Here is a 17,491-nt window from a genome sequence, read left to right on the forward strand (position 1 = left end):
AGAGCATGAAAAGGGATAGGATATGCACCGGTCACCCATGAGAGCGTGCGGATTTTAAGAGGGCCCCAAACAATTCTGTGTCGCGTCGAGTTTCCAAAAACCAGTCCTGACTTGAGCATTGGCCATGTCTTGCACAGCGCTTGTTCGCTGGGTTTTGTCGAGTTGTCCGAGGAGACAGGCCATTGTTTGCTTGAATGAACCGCATAACTAGCTGCTGGACTCAAGGCCGGTGGGGTGACGCTGATTGGACTACACCAGAAGATGTGCAGCCGAAGCAGCCCTTTGTGCGGGGGGCAAGCCCCGTACGGGGTTAGCCAATTTGAGGATGTCGTACCTAGATGTTGTCAAAATAATTAGGCGGGGCAAAGCTCCACGGAACCCAGAACCGGGCTGGGGGTGCTGGAGGAATAAAGAATGCACTTGACGCCGCGAGCGTTGAAGTGGAGGGAAACAAGAAGCCTCATCAGTGATGGAACCTCGGCGGACGTTCGACTTGAGTTGTTCCATCCAACGGACCATGACCGCCCGCCGCCATTGTCCTACCGTTTTTCTAGTCCGGCTTCGGGTCAGCTGACCCCCCCGGACAGGCCCTCATCGCCCGACGCCAAGAGCCGAGGAAGCAAGCGCAGATTGGATCCAGTCCTCATCTCATTTTCTATCCGCGTACAACCCACTTCACAAGCGAGCGCGTCAATGATCCGCACATGATGTAGTTGCGGGGCGTGAAGATGGTGAATCGCCAGCACATCCGGCTGCAAGGCGTCTGCCCCTACCTCCGTCGAATATATGCCCTTCTAATCATACCTTATTTCATTCTCGTTCATTTTCATACACGTTTCACTCCTCCATTTCGATCGGCATTGGCTCCATCCCTTTCGAGGCTTATGCTAAGTGATTTCGCACACGATATAGCCAGGCTTTACTTGGCATTAAAGTCTTTAGGTACTTTGAGTCTATGGGTTGGCTCCGTTATACGTCCCAACCATGCTACGTAATATGTGGGCCTTTTGACTACTGCAGATCAATGACGTAGGCCTCCGATGAGGAGTGACGCCGGAAGCTGTCGAGCTGGTTCTGACGACTCAGCCGACGTCAACGGGTCTCATCGTCGCATGGCTATGATGATTAACGACGCCGGAGGCCACCCCGCCATACTTCCACGTCCAAACAACAATTTTTGACAATACATTATACATCAACTTACGATCTCTGCAGCTTGGCAGTCATCTCAGGATACGCACGCCATGTTTACTCTTGGCTAGTTGCAGTCCTTGCAGATACATGCCCATGCCGCTTCGACGTTGAAGCTTCGTGAAATGCCGAGAGATTCAAGACATGGTATGAATTCTTATGTGTCCCAAATTCAAAGTGAAGCTGGTCAGTTGGGGAATGAGGAATCAAGAATGAGAACATTCATGTGACGGCAGATGAGCTGCAGCCTGGGCACAAACACATCCCTACATTACCTCCTCGCATTGAGGGGGCGTGGCCAAGAAAAAGCAGCTGAGACCTAGACTTCATGCCCATTCATCTGCGGTAGAAAGCAGGCAGTATAGCTGTGGACATTGCTGCTCTGGTGCTCTGCCGCACTGCTATATGATCGGGACTTGGAGGGTGCAGCGATCGCATATGTGTGGGAAGGGGAAGGTGAGTTTGCTTTCATTGGGGGTTTCCTTGGGATGATGACCTTTGGTAGAGTGAGTGAGAGAGCCTTGAGCCTAGGTCAATGTGTGGCTGGCTACGAGTGAACACACTGAAGTTCCCTGCCGCCTCGCCCCACGAGGCGTCGCCACACTGAGATTCACTACACCTACATCGTCTCTCCGCCACATAGGGCTATGTATTTCTACTCTATGCCTTAGAAATCCTCCGCTGCTCTTCTCTTGTTATATTGATCGAGGGAGCATGCAAGTATTGAATAAGTTTCGGGCAAGTCGGACAACTCGCCGTACTGCTAGCACGCTTGTCAACCAATGTAAGGGAAGGAGGGGGAGGTCCTACTTAAGATTCATAGCGGAACGGTAAGCTTCTCGAAAGATTAAAACACAAGCTGTATAACCTTGTTTTCTATTGGAATACAACCTACAGGTGACATTGACATTATTCGCATCAAGGCGCTGCTGGGAATATATGGCATGCAGGAAAAGCACTTCATTGGGTGTCTACTACTAGTCTCAAACTACTTGCTAGTTTTGTCTTGTTTTCGTATGGGTTTTTCCCGTCATTGGGAAAGATGTGTATTCTGGCGGAATGGAGGCAGGTTTCGGAAGCGATGCTGCGATGCTGTGATTAAAGAAGTGAAGAATAATTTGATCTTACCAAACACGGTCCAATCATCCGCAACCTAACCGAGGAGTTCAAGACAGTGCAAGCCACCTCTCGGCTGGGCCGCGTCATGCATAGAAGCAGTGACCAGCTATAAATCCCTTGCAGAATTCACGAACCTGACTTAGATGTGTCTTCACCCTCAAGCGTCGTTGGACAGCGCCTTGGTCCCGTCCCCTCTGATCCATTTCTCCGCCCGAGGGAGCTAGGCAATTGGACAAAATGTCGCCAATGTCAAATGTCTCAATGAAATATCGCGCTCTTGTCTCTTAAGAAAAAGGCAAGCTTTGATTTCTCGTTACTTCTGTTCTACATAGAGCATAACCAAGTCTTTTCGCACTTATACTATCATACGTCCTAAAGTCAATGGATGAAATAAATCCACATCACTGTGTCCGAGCAAAATGGTCTCTTATCTAGCCAATCTTAACGTCTTTACTCCAGCTGAGGCTTTAAAATTCTTTCCCTCAGGGTATGTCGTGGTGACCAAGATTCACCAGTTAAATGTTGTCGGTCTGTTTGCCATCATGATTCTGGAAGAACCTATGCCCAATCACAGACTTGGGGGATAATCAATCGAATAGAATGACGGACACGCCGCCAAGAGATAAAATGGTACGTTTGTTTCGCCTGGCATCCAGATCTAACAAGGCCGAGGCCTTTTCTTTTGGCCCTCGACATATTTTGTGCCAGAAATCGAGGGCAATGGCCGGCAGGCAAGTGTTGACTAAAGATGACGGAAGCTTCCGCCTTCCAACGAAGACATATGAATTGCCGGTTGATGAGATAAAACATTGAGGCGGACCGGCAATTGATTACACACGGCAGAAATCTCCAAGGCTAGCCGCTACAGGAGATCGGTCTCAGATGCGGCAAGGGGCTTGTGATTAACTGTCTTGCCAACGTGCTGGCTCATACTCTTTGGACTTGGCGATTAAGCAAGGGGAACGGTTCTCTGCGGGTGGGTGTCACGCTGTGTAACCCCACTTGATTCCTCCCACCATCTCGGTGCGCGAGCCGAGTGTAGCTGCCAGACGGGCTCGACCGGGAAAGCAAAACATGGTCTCACTGACGACGGCAAGCAGCAATCCTTGCCGAGGTTTCGTATTTCAGCAGGGCATGCGGGAAGGACACACCCGGACTTGTTCCCTGTTTCCCCTTATCGCTTTTCTCTTTCCTTCCTTTCACATGATCTTCAGAGGACAGCAAGGAATTCTCTATGAGAATCAAACATGCCTCTGGTACTTGAAGATGTAAGGAAGGGGTGAAACAGTTTCATCTACCACAGCGCCAAACTCCTCTTTTACCACCCAAAGCTGGTGAGGTTGGCAAGGGAGGGAAAGACAAATCCGTGACTTTATTCCGGGACTCTCTTTTCTCTTTCTGAGATACGCGAGAGGTTCGGAGATCAGGCTACGCGAACCATATAGCGTAGGTCTATGGTCAATGACCGGTTGGGAAGCTAGAAACCATAGGCTCAAAGCAACAGGTGGCTGTATTTAAGTATCCTGGTTTCGCAAGCAATATCTCCTAGCTCCCAGCACCGCGAAGACATCCCAACTTACCACCTTTCTTATCCGATGAACACATGCCTCTCAGATTTTAGTCTGACCCACCGCTGTGTAGAGACGTTTCAGCAAGGCATCTCCGTCCTCGAGCTCCATGGCATCTTGGTGGGACACGGTCCTAATTCAGGACCAGCCTCGAGTCGCTGCCCACGTCCCGGCGGGAGCATCGTGGGACGTCAACGTCGAAAACCCCACTGGCGACCACCTCGAGAACTTCTTGACCAGTGTATGGGGCGACGAGGACTGGCTGCCCTGCAAATGGAGATACCGGCGAGCACGGAACATCAGCAAGGGGGTTCTGGAGCAGTTGGTGGTGGCAACCAGACTCTGGCTGCAACACCAGCCGCACATTTCACTGTCCAATTTATGGCACGAGGCCCCGCATGTTGATCAATGCGGTACTTTTGTCCGTGCGATCCGTTGCCGTGAGCCTGGTACCCCTGCTCTGCTCAATATTGACAACGCGACCCGAGCCGTACGATTGTTGAAAGACCAATTCGGCTACTTCATTGATTGAGCTACCCACCTCGAAGGGAGATATCCGGTCGATCTTGGGCGGACTTGGTTCCGCAGGTTAACCAAGTCATGCGCACTTCCGGTTGCGCCTCCAACAACTTTGTGATCGCCGCGTTTGTCGGGAGTCGGATATGCTGTATCACACATTGTATTGCATGGTGCCATCCGGTGTGCTGCTGGAGGAAGTGACGAGATAAAATAGTCAACTTTCACAAATATCAGGCCAACAGAAGAGTTGAGCAATAAATCTATTCTTGGTTGCCCACAATTCCAGAACATTGCGCATGGCCATAAATTCCAGAACATATCTGGTTGTGGCCACCGAGCCAGAAGCAGGATTCTCGTCCGAAGCCATCATCAACTGTGTTGCCGTCAGTAAGACTACCTGGGTAGATATGTTCTTACGGAACTCCATGTGAATTCTGACGGTGTCATCTGCCCCCAAAGTGCTAGTGGCCTTGGTTGAGAGGTTGTCATGTTTTGTCTTTCCTAATGAGCACATATCCCTGTCGTCGCGTTGTTTATGCTCCATCTCAGCTTACCCTACCAGCAGAAGATACACCTCGGGCTCCTTCCAAAGTGTCGACTTGCCGGCTCGGACCTGCCCGGCGCCGGCTCTTTCATGCTTCAGTCAGTGTCTCTGACTGACGTCATTTCAGTCATTCCGACACCCAGATAAGATAAGCAAGCACCTCCCGCCGCAACTTCCTCAGTCAAGCCTCAGCTTGCCCTCAGGCTTCATGTCCCTTTCTGGGCCTGTCGCGTGTCTTTCTTTTTCTTCGCATCTCACCTTTCCCATGTAGCCAAAGTCGCTGTATTGCACACGTGGGTCCCTCCTCTTGCCGCGGTATTCCTGGCCGATCGGCGCACCTGCTTTGTCCTCAGAGACACGCCGTTGATGACCCAACAAACTGTGCAGAAGGCGCTGCAGCCGGACTCGGAGTTCTTTTCGCCAGACCACGCACAAACGCTTCGCGCCGACGACATGCCCGCTGCAAATTGAACCCTTCAACAACTTTTGCCAGACCATCCACAGGATACCAACTCCCGTCCGTCCGTCACCACGCAGCCCACACCGCTCGAATCTCCACGGAGCCAGACGCAAAGACGCCGTCACCGCCGGACGCGTCAACATGGCGAGCCGATACCGTTCAGCCAGCGACTCTAGGGGCCAGTCGGCCAACACTACGGACGGGGCCAGCAACGATAACACACGCGACGGAGATACCTCCAGAGCGTGGTCCAAGCCCGAGGACGCCTTCCAGGCTGCGCTGCAGGATGCCTTGCGCCTTGATGCCAGCGGTCACGGCGCCACAAAAGGTGCGTCCCCCTCCTTTTTACTTTTTATTTTCTTGGTTTCCTTCTTCTCCGGATCTTCAGCGTCGAGAGTGACTACCAGTAGAGGATGTGCCGAGGGACGAGCGGGCTTCTATGCTGACTCTTGATTCCTGCCGCCCCATCAGGTCCTCTTCACACGTCTTCGTCAAAGAGGGGCAGCCTTGCGAACCCGGCGGTTCTGCCACAGGCCGCCGCCCGCAAGCAGATGCCAGCAGCTGCGAAGGGGGACGCTGTGGCTGCCACAGCCACCGCCACGCAGACAGCAGGAGCAGGAGGCGCCAAAGGAACGATTGGCCGCATCCGGAACGATGGCGTTGCCGGCACGCCCTTGAAGTTCAAAAAGGATTTCGACCTGCGATGATTGGGGAAGGACAGCCCAAGGTCGGCAGGACTGGCCAAATAGTCGAGCAAGGGGGTGATTGCAGCTCCAGGAGCAACGATGGGAAGACATTCCGCTGGATTTCTTCGTTGTTCGTGTCAGTTTCGGCATCAGTGGTTTGCGGCGGCTAACTACTTTTTTTTGGAAGTGATGGTGAGGGTTGGCCCCAAGATTGGCGGGGAGGTCGTCCAGTATGTTCAGTATGTCCAGTGTTCTCAGCATGCTCAAAATGGTTTACTGTCTCCAACTGGACCCTATCTTATCGGGGTGAGTGCGAATGTCATTTTTCGTTCAAGAAGCGCTGATGCACGATATTGAAGATGCTTTAGCGTGGATCCGGGGATCTGATGTGTCGTGCCGATGCCAAGATAGTGCCCTGCACTGAGCCCCAGGAACCCCACAAACCCCGCCAAATCTGGCACCACATAACGGCTCATTGTTGCATCGCGATAAACGTTGGGAACCAAACATTAACTACACCAGCACATGGTCGAAATATTGTCATCATGCTCGGCAGATATCCATATTCCAGAGTCACACCGTGACGTATTCAAGGCATGTCCGCGGCAGGTCGTGCATTGGTGATTCATGACAACCAGAAAAACGTACAACGCGATTGACGAATCAAAGAATGCCTTGTTATTCTAAAAAATACACTGTCCGCCGCCCTTTCTAGGACCACGGCCTTTATGTTCGGGTAGAGTCATCGGCTGAAGTATAGGAGCTGGTGAACACAGGCTGCGTTTCCTCGAGAGCCGTCTTGCAGATAACTTCCAATGTCTCCTGTAATGCCCTAGCTGCGAGGACAGGGCATCTCCCGTTTTGCCGCAGCAACGGTTAACACGACCAAGAAACACATCTCAAAATGAGAGCCCGTCTTTCCGTTTTTGAACCCCGCACACAGCGATTTTTGATATTGTCGGGGTTGAATTGCCCAGTTCAACGTTTCCTCAAAAGTGCGAGAGGAGGATGATAAAGTGATATATTGCCTTCCGCCCAAGCTGAGTTGAGCAAGTCACTAGGTGGCTTTTGACGACGACACGGTTACCGGAGGTGAACCAAGGCTCCCGTTGTGACATTGAATGCAAGAATGCGAATTGCCCAGTATGGTTGCACAGCTTCCACGCTGGGCTGCTGTTGATCGTCGTCTTCGGCAATAAAACGAGCGCCGGTCTCGCGGGGTGGGTGCAGCCGCAGTAAAGTTGCAACTGGTTTGATGTGTGTTGTCCGAGTGGGTAGTTTGAGACGCTATTTCGACCGCTGAAAACTGTTTCAAATTGTCTCGGAGGTGGCATTGCATGATCACGAAAACACCATAGTTATTGCTTGGTGGTGGCAGGAGAAGGCCTTTTTGCGTCGAAATGATAGGACGTGTAAGTCATCTTTTCGATTGGTTGCACGGGCTGATTACTTGGGTGACCGATAGAGTGGTCGGGTCGATTGGCCGGACGGGTCAAAAGGCTGGGCGTTGGTCGGACGGCTTGATTAGTCGCGCGGGTCCAAAAGTCGGACCGGTCGAAGTGATCAGTCGGGCCTTGGCTGGACAGGCAGGCTGATTGGTCGGGCAGGCGACACCTTGACGAAGTCCCTCTGCCCAAAGCGTGGAAGTTGATTGGCCGGATCTTTGGTTGCGATTGAAGCTGGCTCCCTTTTCTGTGTTTAGAACGAATGCTGAACTAGGAGAATCGTGTAATGAGCTTTGGAGTGTGGTCGGATTGAGAATTGTCTATTCCGTGTTATGGGTGCTTTGTCGGTGAGGATGATTTTTTGATGGGCGGAGAGCAGCAACGCCAACTCATTTTCCCAGTCGTAGACGTAGATCTGGGCTGCTGCAAGTTCACCGTTAAGATACTATGTTTGCTGGGCCAACAGCTAACCATATGGAAACATAACCCATGCTACTCAGACAGTTGCCAGCCTCTTGTTGTTGAATTACAACCGCTGTTGGTTCCCACCTATGACGATGGAAAAAAATATTTACAGAGACATGGAAACATTCCGCCAAATGAAATGAGGCTGGAAGGACAACCGCACTACATGATTATCGTCGCATAACTCACTCAAGCACCTGCATGGGTTCTCTAGGTTTGTGTGGTGTGTCGCTAGCTCCATAACTACTACGACATTATTGTGAATATGGCCGGTGGGTAAAGAAAGAACTATGCCGGAGGACGCGGTGCAGACTGCGTAGAACAATGTTTTTGTTCAGCGTCGTGTCTGGTGGAACTCTTAGGCCTGCGCGCTTTCGCCTCTTTGTTAAGAACCTTGTGTTTACATCCACCTTTTGGGCTACCGAGCTGGCTCAAAAACCCCAGCTCATAAAGATCGACGTTCTAGTGTACCGGCCAGGGTCGAGATCCAGGGGGGGGCCGAAGTTAACTACGGATAAATGCCAAATCCCGTGATCTTTAGCAGCAATAAGGTTTCCGGATCTGCCGCCCAACAAAACCTCGATAAACAGTCATTTTCTCCAGCCAAGCAAGCAAAGGAACGCGCTTCACCTTGTCCAACGTCGGAAGAAGTACGACATCTTCACAGCAATGGCTCTTGCGGCGCCCGTCAGCCGAGATGGCTTCTCCTTTGCCGGCGACTCCTTCTCAGTATCAGCCAGTGGTCACGTCCACCGTCGGTGCTCGATACCAGAGCTCAAGGCTCACTTTGAGGCTCTAGGTAATGGTAAGGACCATCCGGGCCATTGGTACGAGGCCCAGCTGCTTCACTACGGGTTACCGCCGTCCAAGGTCAAGGGCACCGCCAAGATGCGGCTTCTAGAGGCCGTCAATTCAGGCAGGATGGCTGTGCCGGCTCCCATCGCCGCCTTGGAACGCGAGCTCAAGAAGGAATACACCGCAGCAAACAAGAAGGCAGCCATCGACGCAACCAAGCGCTTCGCGCCGGCGAAGGCCGCTGGGACCAAGAGAAAGACGGAAGGAGTCCAGGTCATCACCAACGTAAGCCTATCAAAAGTCCACGTCTCCGTCACTCTCAACAATGGGGCAGAAACCCCCTCCACGAAGAAAGTCAAGACGGTGGCAAACACTGGGATGTCGGAACATGAACAGGCAACGACCAAAGCGGCGAAGAAGCCAGCGAACAAGACGGTTTCCTCGGCATACAGTGAATTGAAGGCGAACAAGGATGATATTTCAAAAACAGCCCCACGGGAAGCATACGCGCTACCAACACGGGACGTCTCCTCGACGTCGCAAGGCTCTGCTCCATCGCCTGCCGGCCGCAAGCAATCCGCACCGCACAATATCGTACCCTTTGGCGGCCCAGTAAAATACGAGCCGGGTATCAAAGACGAATTCGGCGACGATAGCCCATATGACTACCCGTTTTCCGGCCATCATGACGGAGACTACTTCGAAGCCCCTTTGCAGCCGCAACCTGTCCGTCCGTTAAGCATAAGCTTCTCCCACTTCTACGACGAAATCCCAGTTCCCGCGCCGCTCGGTCTCATCAACGGCCGCTACGAAATCTACGAGACTGACAATCGTGACGTCTCGAGCGGCGGTGACTGCTGGCTTGTCTGCACCATCGACGGCGATCAGCTATGGGTTTCGTTCGACCTGGGCTTCCTCAACGGTGTCATGATGACAGGATCGAGGCCGCGGCGCTCGTCGCTAGATCCCCTGCCATTCAACTGGTGCGGGCAGAGTCGGACATGCTACGAGGGCTACAACGCCTCAAACCAGAGTTTCCTCGCCTTCGTCGGGGACGGGTTCATCGACGGCACCATTGATTGGAACGGACAAGATCTGACTTTCAAGGCGAGGAGGTTGGATGGGCAGTCGACCAGGAGCGAGATTTCCGCTCGAGCAATGCGTGAAGAATGGAATATACTCTGCGACGGATAAGTGGACACGGAAGTTTTATTATTGTTTAGTCCCGAGAGTTTCCTGTTTTGTCACAAAAAAAATTGTTTTGCTTTTCATTCCTTCTTGTGCTGTGCCAATTCATCTTGTAAATGGATTGTAAGCAGATTTGATATTTGACAACCGGCGCGAGAGACACGAAGCGGGAGACCTGATGGTGAATTTGCTGGCCCTAGGTAACAATATGCTAAACAGATCGACGGCAGACCGTGAATTCTAGACTCAGGCTTTGGGTGCTGATCTATGCCGAAAGATATGGTTCTATTTTGTTGAACATCAAACGGCAACGGTTGGTTTCCTCATCATTGCCAACGTCTCGAATATTGAAGTTGGCAAAAATAGAATGAACATCAAATACGTCATGTTCACGTTCTTGCGATGCGCCATTCTTGTCATAGCATTTCTGCATTCCCAATGAACGGAAAGAAGTATAGAAAGGGGAAGTAGTATCATGCCTCGTTGTCGATTCTTTGTTCTTATTGGTCCTAATCCCCCTTTTCAAATACAGTACACTGGCCACAGAGCAAGGGTATTCATAAGGACCATACAAAGGCTTCGAGATTCGGGCTCCCTCTCTGTTCTCAACTTCTGCCACCTCCGGGAGGAGCCCGCGTGGACGGGCAGCCACGTCTTGCCTCACACCAACAGCCCTTAAGCCAGCAGGTCACGAAGGCTGCGCGCGATAACCTTTGTCGCACGCCTGAGGTCGTCAAGCTGCAACCGCTCATCGGCGCGCTTGGCGCGGGACTCCAAAACCGTGCGTGGGCCGGCGCCATAGATGACGCCGGGAATACCGGCCTCGGCGTACAACCGCACGTCGGTGTAAAGGGGAGTACCCACCGCCGGGGCCGGTTCGCCAAAGACGTGTCCGCTGTGCGTCTGGATCGCGTCCACCAATGGCTGGTTTCCGGGCAGCGGGCGCATTGAGTTCGCGAGAAGCAGGCGGCGAATGTCCACCGAGATGCCGGGCACCACGGCAGCAGCGTCGGCGATGGTCTGGCGGATCTCGGCCTCGACCTCTACGGGATCTTCCTCGGGGATCATGCGCCGGTCCAGCTTGAACACCACCTTACCGGGCACGACGTTGGTATTTGTGCCGCCCTCGATGCGGCCAACGTTGAGGTACGGGTGGTTGATGCCCTGCACCTGCGAGCTCACCTGGCGATAACCAGAGTTGAGCGCGTAAAGCGCATTGAGGATCGCGACCGCGCCCTGCAGCGCATCGACGCCAGTGTCAGGAATGGCCGCGTGGGCCTGTTTGCCATGGACGGCCACCTCCATCTGAAGGCACCCGTTGTGGGCCGTAGCCACTTCGTAAGAGAAGCCTGCGGCAATGAGCAGGTCGGGCTTCGTCAGGCCGTGGCGCAACAGCCAGCCCGGGCCGAGCTCGCCGCCAAACTCCTCGTCGTACGTGAAATGGAGCTCTACGGAGCCGCGCAGCGGAGCACCGAGGGATTCCAGCGCGCGCACTGCGAAAGTGTAGCTGGCAAAGTCGCTTTTGCTAACGGCCGTGGCCCGGCCGTAGATCACGCCGTCCTCCACGACTGCGCCGTAGGGGTCGTGAGTCCAGCCCTCGCCCGGCGGGACCACGTCTCCGTGGGCATTGAGCGCCACCGTGCGGCCGCCGGCGCCGTAATGCCGGCGTACGATCAGGTTGGTGATGGACTCCATGCCGTAGGCGCGGACCTCGGCTTCGGGCACCGGGTGTCGCTCGGCTTCAAAGCCGAAGCTCTGCAGCAGTTCGGCAGTGATTTCGCTGTGCGGGGCATTGTTCCCAGGAGGGGTGTCGGTGGGCACCCGCACCAAGGTCTGAAGAAAACCCAGCTCCTCGTCAAAATGGGCGTCGACCCAGGCGTCGAGGCGCTGGTAGTCGTCAGAGGTCGCGGGATTAGTCATGATGGGAGGTATGCAGGTGAAAAGTTTGGTGGGAAACCCCGAGAAAAAGGCCTACCCCAAAAGCAAGGGACTGCTGCGAGTTCTTCCCCGCTTCCCGGCTTCGGCCGTCGCCGCTGCGGATTTCTCGTCGGGTACGCGCCGACTCCGCTGCAGGCCCGGAGGCGGGGGAAATCGGAGGGAACCCACGTACGTATTGATTGCAAAGTCTTCCACACGTCTTTGAAATTCAAATCATTCTACGTGGATTTATTGTTCATGACTGTCGGCCATATCGTACTATCGAGTTGCCAACCCGCATAAACTCTCAACCTTAAATCTTCTGCCGTGCTATTCGTGCCGCAAGAAGCAAAAATGTGTGGTGACTAGAACTTGATACTCGCTGACTGATGGACACAAGCAGTCTGAACGGTTTTGAATTGCCTGTCTAATGTATTTCGTGATTGGCGAGGCTGCCATTGTTAGGTTTCATTCCTCGCGAAACCAAATATCGCATGCAGGCTGCCGTGTCTGAATTCCGAGAAATCATGTTACAATCCAATCCCTAAAGAAATCCACTGCATTCTGACGTATCCTACGAGCAACTGCTCTCATGCATTACCATCACCAATGTACCCTCTTGCCCTGAGCCCGACTGGAGCCACCCTTGACATGTCGGTTCTTGGTATGTCGGACCTTGGTATGTTCCTTGAAATCGACGATGCTGTCTGCCTTAGTGGCGGCAATGGACCAATTATCGTCATCGACTGCGACTTGTGAACCACCGTCCGTGGCCGCCGTAGACCAGTTATCGCTTGCAACCGAGGCTGCAGAGCCCCTGCTTTTAGCTGCAGATGACAGCGCCTGACGGTTACTACTATCGGCTGCAACCGCAATGTCGTGGAACTTGTATTCGAACGCTGAAAGGATGTTATTAAAGGTTTAAGGGGCACATCATTTTTGAGAATATGGAATACGAGGGGTACGTACCTCCATTGCTGAGGAGCCGCCCGCAATAGTACTTCTGATGTTCTGGTGACCAAACCCACGCACTCCACGCGGTGGTTTGCTGACCGTGATAAGATTGCTTGTTCATAGTGTTTCAAGGACAGATGTGGTTTAAACTCGGATTGAGGGCACGAGAGAGCTTTGAGTGTGAAAGCGCATCCGGATGCACACGGTATTTGTACGGCACGTTACCGATTCGTGCTCATTTCATCCAGGCCATGGACCAATGTGCAGGTAATTTGAAGCTGACAGAGATCGCGTGGTGACGGGGACTGACCACAGATCACATCACTAATGTTACACAAGAAAGGAGGCGCACACATTCACGTGGTGGCGAAAACAACGATGATGGTTGCCTGTGGTGGATGCTGCGTCATTCAAATCCGCTAACGCAGAGTCATTGAAGAGAAAACCCATGATATTCACGTGATGATGCAAGCATAGCGGTGGGCAGGCTCCGACAATGGGCGGTTGCCTCAGAATTAGAACTGCACTTCGCCTTGCTGCCTGGGCTGATCTGCATGGGCCTTTTAAAGCCCGTCCACTTCCACTGCTTTGGTCATCAAATGATGGAGTCGGTGTGCTTGTTGCATGATTGACTTGGACATTGTAACACAGAAACATCACTGCTGTCAGACATGACTCATATGTTGACCAACCTTCACGATCTATCTCGATTCACTCCGACAATACATTATCATTCATTCCTCTTAGGCAGCCTGACTAATACGTATTTAGGGCCTCTCAAGCGCCGGGAATGACAAATATGCTTGACTTTGCGCTCAAATACCGACACACCAGAGCCCACCACATCTTGCGTCAACTTGAAGTTTCTAAGCGTTGAACTACGTGACCCAGGTTATGTTGGCGTCCGGTGGTCAATGGTGAAATGCACCTAGCGTAGTATTTCTCTGTCCGAAGGTCAGAGTAGACGTTATCAACAGGGGGTTCAGTAGAAAGTGATGCAACACTCAACAATGTAAGAGTATAGAGTAAACACATAACGGGACAGAATACTAAATAATAGGCAGCAAAAGATAAGAACACAATTCAGCCGGATGACTGAGAGAGTAAAGTAACAAGAATAACTAGTCAAAAAGTCAAGTTGACTGCCTCATGCCTGAATCGAACAGGCGATCTTCTCATTACTAGTGAGACGCTTTACCACTGAGCCAATGAGGCTGTGAGTTCCTTGGACAGTTGCTTGGTTCATGTTGGGGTTCACTGGAGATCTTGATTGCCAGATGAAGCCGGAATTGTTAACCACATACTGGTGTTTAAGTATCTAAGACTTGAGCCGTCCTGACGATATTGCTGCTTGTACTGCATGGTTGAATCATCTTAGTTGCTAGTCTTATGTGGGTCGCCTAGGCAGTGGAATTGACGAGCGCAGGAACTGCTCTAAAGGTAGGATAAGTAGACGCTGGATACCGGTTGGGTACTACGGCTGCCTTGCCGCGAACCTTGGGAACATAAGAAGTTGCCTGCTCAACACATGTTGATTCAGGTGGAGTAAAGATGGTACAAGTTCAGCCTGGGAAGTATAGGGCTTGCGGCAGCAGTAAGCATCTTGGCAAGCGGTGTGGCGGGCAGTGTCTTGAATGCTAAGTTCCTTACTGAACCAACAGTCGCATGGAATGTTCTACCACCACAACTTCCGGTCACCATTAGTCCAAACTATCTCGCGTTCCACAGCCAATATATTCAAGCTCATTAAAATCCCACGTCAGCAGCTCTTCTTGGCAACAATTTGTAGTTGGATAGTAGCTAGTACACACAGTGTCAGCGAGAATGACCATGATTTAAATGCTGCCCAGTGCCGTTTGATCCCGTGTAGGAAAGTCCGCACTATCGCTGGGGAGTTCGTTATTATCTTTCGGGAAGGGCAGACTACTACCACTAGACAAAGCATCAAGGGAAAATAATCAGCGGTACAACATCTCATTGTTCTAGGATCAACAAGGCAATAAAAGGACGTACCTAGCTCAACTGGAATAGGCCATTCCGCTTAACGGGCTATCCGTAGAGACAAAACCCAACGCCAGAGCTTTCTCTATTCAAGTAGGTAGGTTAATAAGTAAGGGTAAAGGAGACCACCAGAGCATATACTAATTGTAAAGTTCCTGACTGCGACATTACAGAAAACGGATACCAACAAGAGATTTACCTCAAGTAGACCTAACCCTGTCCCGCACGTACCACAACTGTCCATCCCATTAAAAGTGGCAAAGCCCGCTGGCTTCACAACAACTGGGTCTCAAGTTGGACAGTGTATCCGCCCGGCTAGCTCAATCGGTAGAGCGTGAGACTCTTAATCTCAAGGTTGTGGGTTCGACCCCCACGTCGGGCTCAATTCCCGTCAGCGATTGATATACCATCTTTTTTTTTCTCATTTTAAAAAAGTGTTGCTATAATCGTTGAAACTGAAACTTTGCGCTAAAATTAAAACTTTTTCCATGAGAGAAACTGTTAGGCGAGAGACTAGTTACGTAATTAGAGAGCAAAACAAACGTAACAACGTAGCTAAGCCTTACTTACCCTTCTAGTTTGATCTTCAATTGCACTATTCCCTTGAGCTTAAGTTCTTTGGATTGAGAAATAGCCAAACTTCCCAGCGCCAGCCATGGCCAGGTGGGAAATCAATTTCCCCTTTAAGCGTAGACGTAGGCTCGGCGGCCATGGTTCTCATCGTACGGCTGCGCTATAGCCACCGGCGACACTTGTACTAGTAGCGTCATTGCATGTCCACAATAACGTTTTGTTAGCTGGGGGCTCAGCTTAATGCAGATGGTTCTATAGTTTTTTGTTTGTTCTTAAATAGCGTAACCTCGTCATCTTGCACATAGCTATCCTGGCCCTGGTAACATTATCTCTGCGCTGTAGATTCTTGTTCCTGCATCTGATTTACAGTATGACATGACCACAACGGTGTAACCCCCCCTTAATATACCACATTGAAATGAAAACCAGCACATACGACCATACCCATTGGAAAACTCGGGATCCCGTCCGCTCTCCCATAGATAAGCCAATGAGGGCCGGATTAGTAGTTGGGTCGGTGACGACCAGCGAATACCTGGTGTTGTATGTTTTTGTCATTTTTATTTGATCCATCGAGTTATTTGTCTTTTGGTTCTGACTACAATCACCGGGCAGGGTTGTCGTGAATGTAAGAGAAAGTAACAGTGAAGATTAAGACCATTGAAGCAGTTGCAACATATACTATAGACTTTAATCTCTTTTTGACAAACGCACCAACCATCTCTTTGATTAAGACTCAAAAGTCCCGCGTCAGACATCAGCTGATTTCTATCTTTCGCATCTTCCGCTCCAGCTCTTTAGACCGCATGCATATGTTTCCGCGATCGCCCGTTGTTGAAACCTGCGGCAGCGGGGAATCCTCTGGCTTCTCGTGGTGCTGGCAGTGAGCGATGTTTTTCTGTCACAACTCCTCCCTGAATTCGGCCCTGCGGTGCTTCGATTTGTTGGCGAGGGACCGGGTCTATTGGGGAGATCCTCAACCGAGACGAAATGTCTCTGCCGGCACGCGCTCAATCAAGCTTTCAAAATTTGTGTCAATGATACTAGGAAGCGCCAAGGAGTCGAACAAGCAAAAAGGATAAAGAAAAAGAGCAAACTTCCAAGGATGGCACATACGCCATGCAAATTTCATATCTATTCAGGGTCTTAGTTTCAGTTGTATGGTCACCTTCAAACAGGCGACCCCAAACAATTGGTGACCGGGAACTGGTCTTTATTCAAACCTTTCATGCTATACTGTAGTCAGTTGTTGCGGAAGCAAGCACGTAGTCGTGGGGGCCAACCCAATCATTCGTAGTGTTCACGAGATTGGCGAGCGGTTGCTGCAAAGCAGGTGACAACAGAAGAACGATCTATGCAAAAAAGAGAGTAATTTGAAACTTGGAAAATGGAAAATGGAAGAAAACAGAAGGGCTCAAAAGCAATACGAACAAGCGACGGCCAGTGGGAAAATTTCCAAGTTTGGAGGGAGATGTCCCATTATTCGCAACTGCGCTGCACTCTCACCTGCATCCGCGCTTCATGAGCTGAAGTGAGTGAATTGTGGCATCAAATCGCTCAACACAGACAGCAGGGTCTGCAGCGCCCCCAGGAAAAAGCGCGCAGAGTATGGGGAAGAGAAAATGATACGTTGGAATAAACAAAAGACCCCGGGTTTTCAGCCTCAACTGTGCACAGTTTTGCTTATTTCCGGGACTACTTTAGAGGCTTCTCGGTATTGGAAAATGACGATTAATGACTTCGCACTGCCGCCGACACCAATGCCATCGACATCGATACCACGACGCTCGTAGATGCTTGGTGGACCTTTGGGGAGTTCCACGACAACCTGCGAACACGACCCAGAACCACACGTAGTCGGCTTTAGTGGAGCTGTCGCAGCCACAGGAGGGCGAGAGTGCGTCGCCTCTTTCGGTGCATGCAACTGCGGATCACCCAATCAGATCTCAAATCCCCGATGGCACAATTGGCTAGCGCGTCAGACTGTTAATCTGGAGGTTGGTGGTTCGAGCCCACCTCGGGGAGATGCAGTGGTTCAATTCCACCAAAAACTTGAGAAATATTTT

At 51.5% G+C, this 17,491-nt stretch overlaps 4 protein-coding genes across 4 annotated transcripts; 2 read left to right on the forward strand and 2 right to left on the reverse strand.

The window, feature by feature from the left end:
- Positions 1-3,987: 3,987 nt before the first annotated feature.
- EsH8_VII_000085 (uncharacterized protein) lies at positions 3,988-6,108 on the forward strand (the record flags this gene model as incomplete). Its single annotated transcript, XM_083270218.1, has 4 exons — positions 3,988-4,368; positions 4,960-5,039; positions 5,509-5,729; positions 5,873-6,108. 4 exons carry the CDS (start codon positions 3,988-3,990, stop codon positions 6,106-6,108), a joined length of 918 nt encoding a protein of 305 aa, XP_083127775.1.
- Positions 6,109-8,666: 2,558 nt separating this feature from the next.
- EsH8_VII_000086 (uncharacterized protein) lies at positions 8,667-9,986 on the forward strand (the record flags this gene model as incomplete). Its single annotated transcript, XM_083270219.1, has 1 exon — positions 8,667-9,986. The coding sequence occupies one exon, from the start codon at positions 8,667-8,669 to the stop codon at positions 9,984-9,986; it is 1,320 nt and encodes a 439-aa protein (XP_083127776.1).
- A 669-nt stretch (positions 9,987-10,655) lies between these two features.
- Positions 10,656-11,900, reverse strand: EsH8_VII_000087 (M20 family metallopeptidase; the record flags this gene model as incomplete). Its single annotated transcript, XM_083270220.1, has 1 exon — positions 10,656-11,900. One exon carries the CDS (start codon positions 11,898-11,900, stop codon positions 10,656-10,658), a length of 1,245 nt encoding a protein of 414 aa, XP_083127777.1.
- A 600-nt stretch (positions 11,901-12,500) lies between these two features.
- On the reverse strand, positions 12,501-12,972 carry EsH8_VII_000088 (uncharacterized protein; the record flags this gene model as incomplete). The annotated part of the gene is made up of 2 exons (XM_083270221.1): positions 12,501-12,796; positions 12,867-12,972. 2 exons carry the CDS (start codon positions 12,970-12,972, stop codon positions 12,501-12,503), a joined length of 402 nt encoding a protein of 133 aa, XP_083127778.1.
- Between the last annotated feature and the right edge of the window lie 4,519 nt (positions 12,973-17,491).

The sequence above is a fragment of the Colletotrichum jinshuiense genome, chromosome 7 (assembly GCF_051148585.1).
Source record: "Colletotrichum jinshuiense chromosome 7, complete sequence".
Taxonomy (NCBI): Eukaryota; Fungi; Ascomycota; class Sordariomycetes; order Glomerellales; family Glomerellaceae; genus Colletotrichum; species Colletotrichum jinshuiense.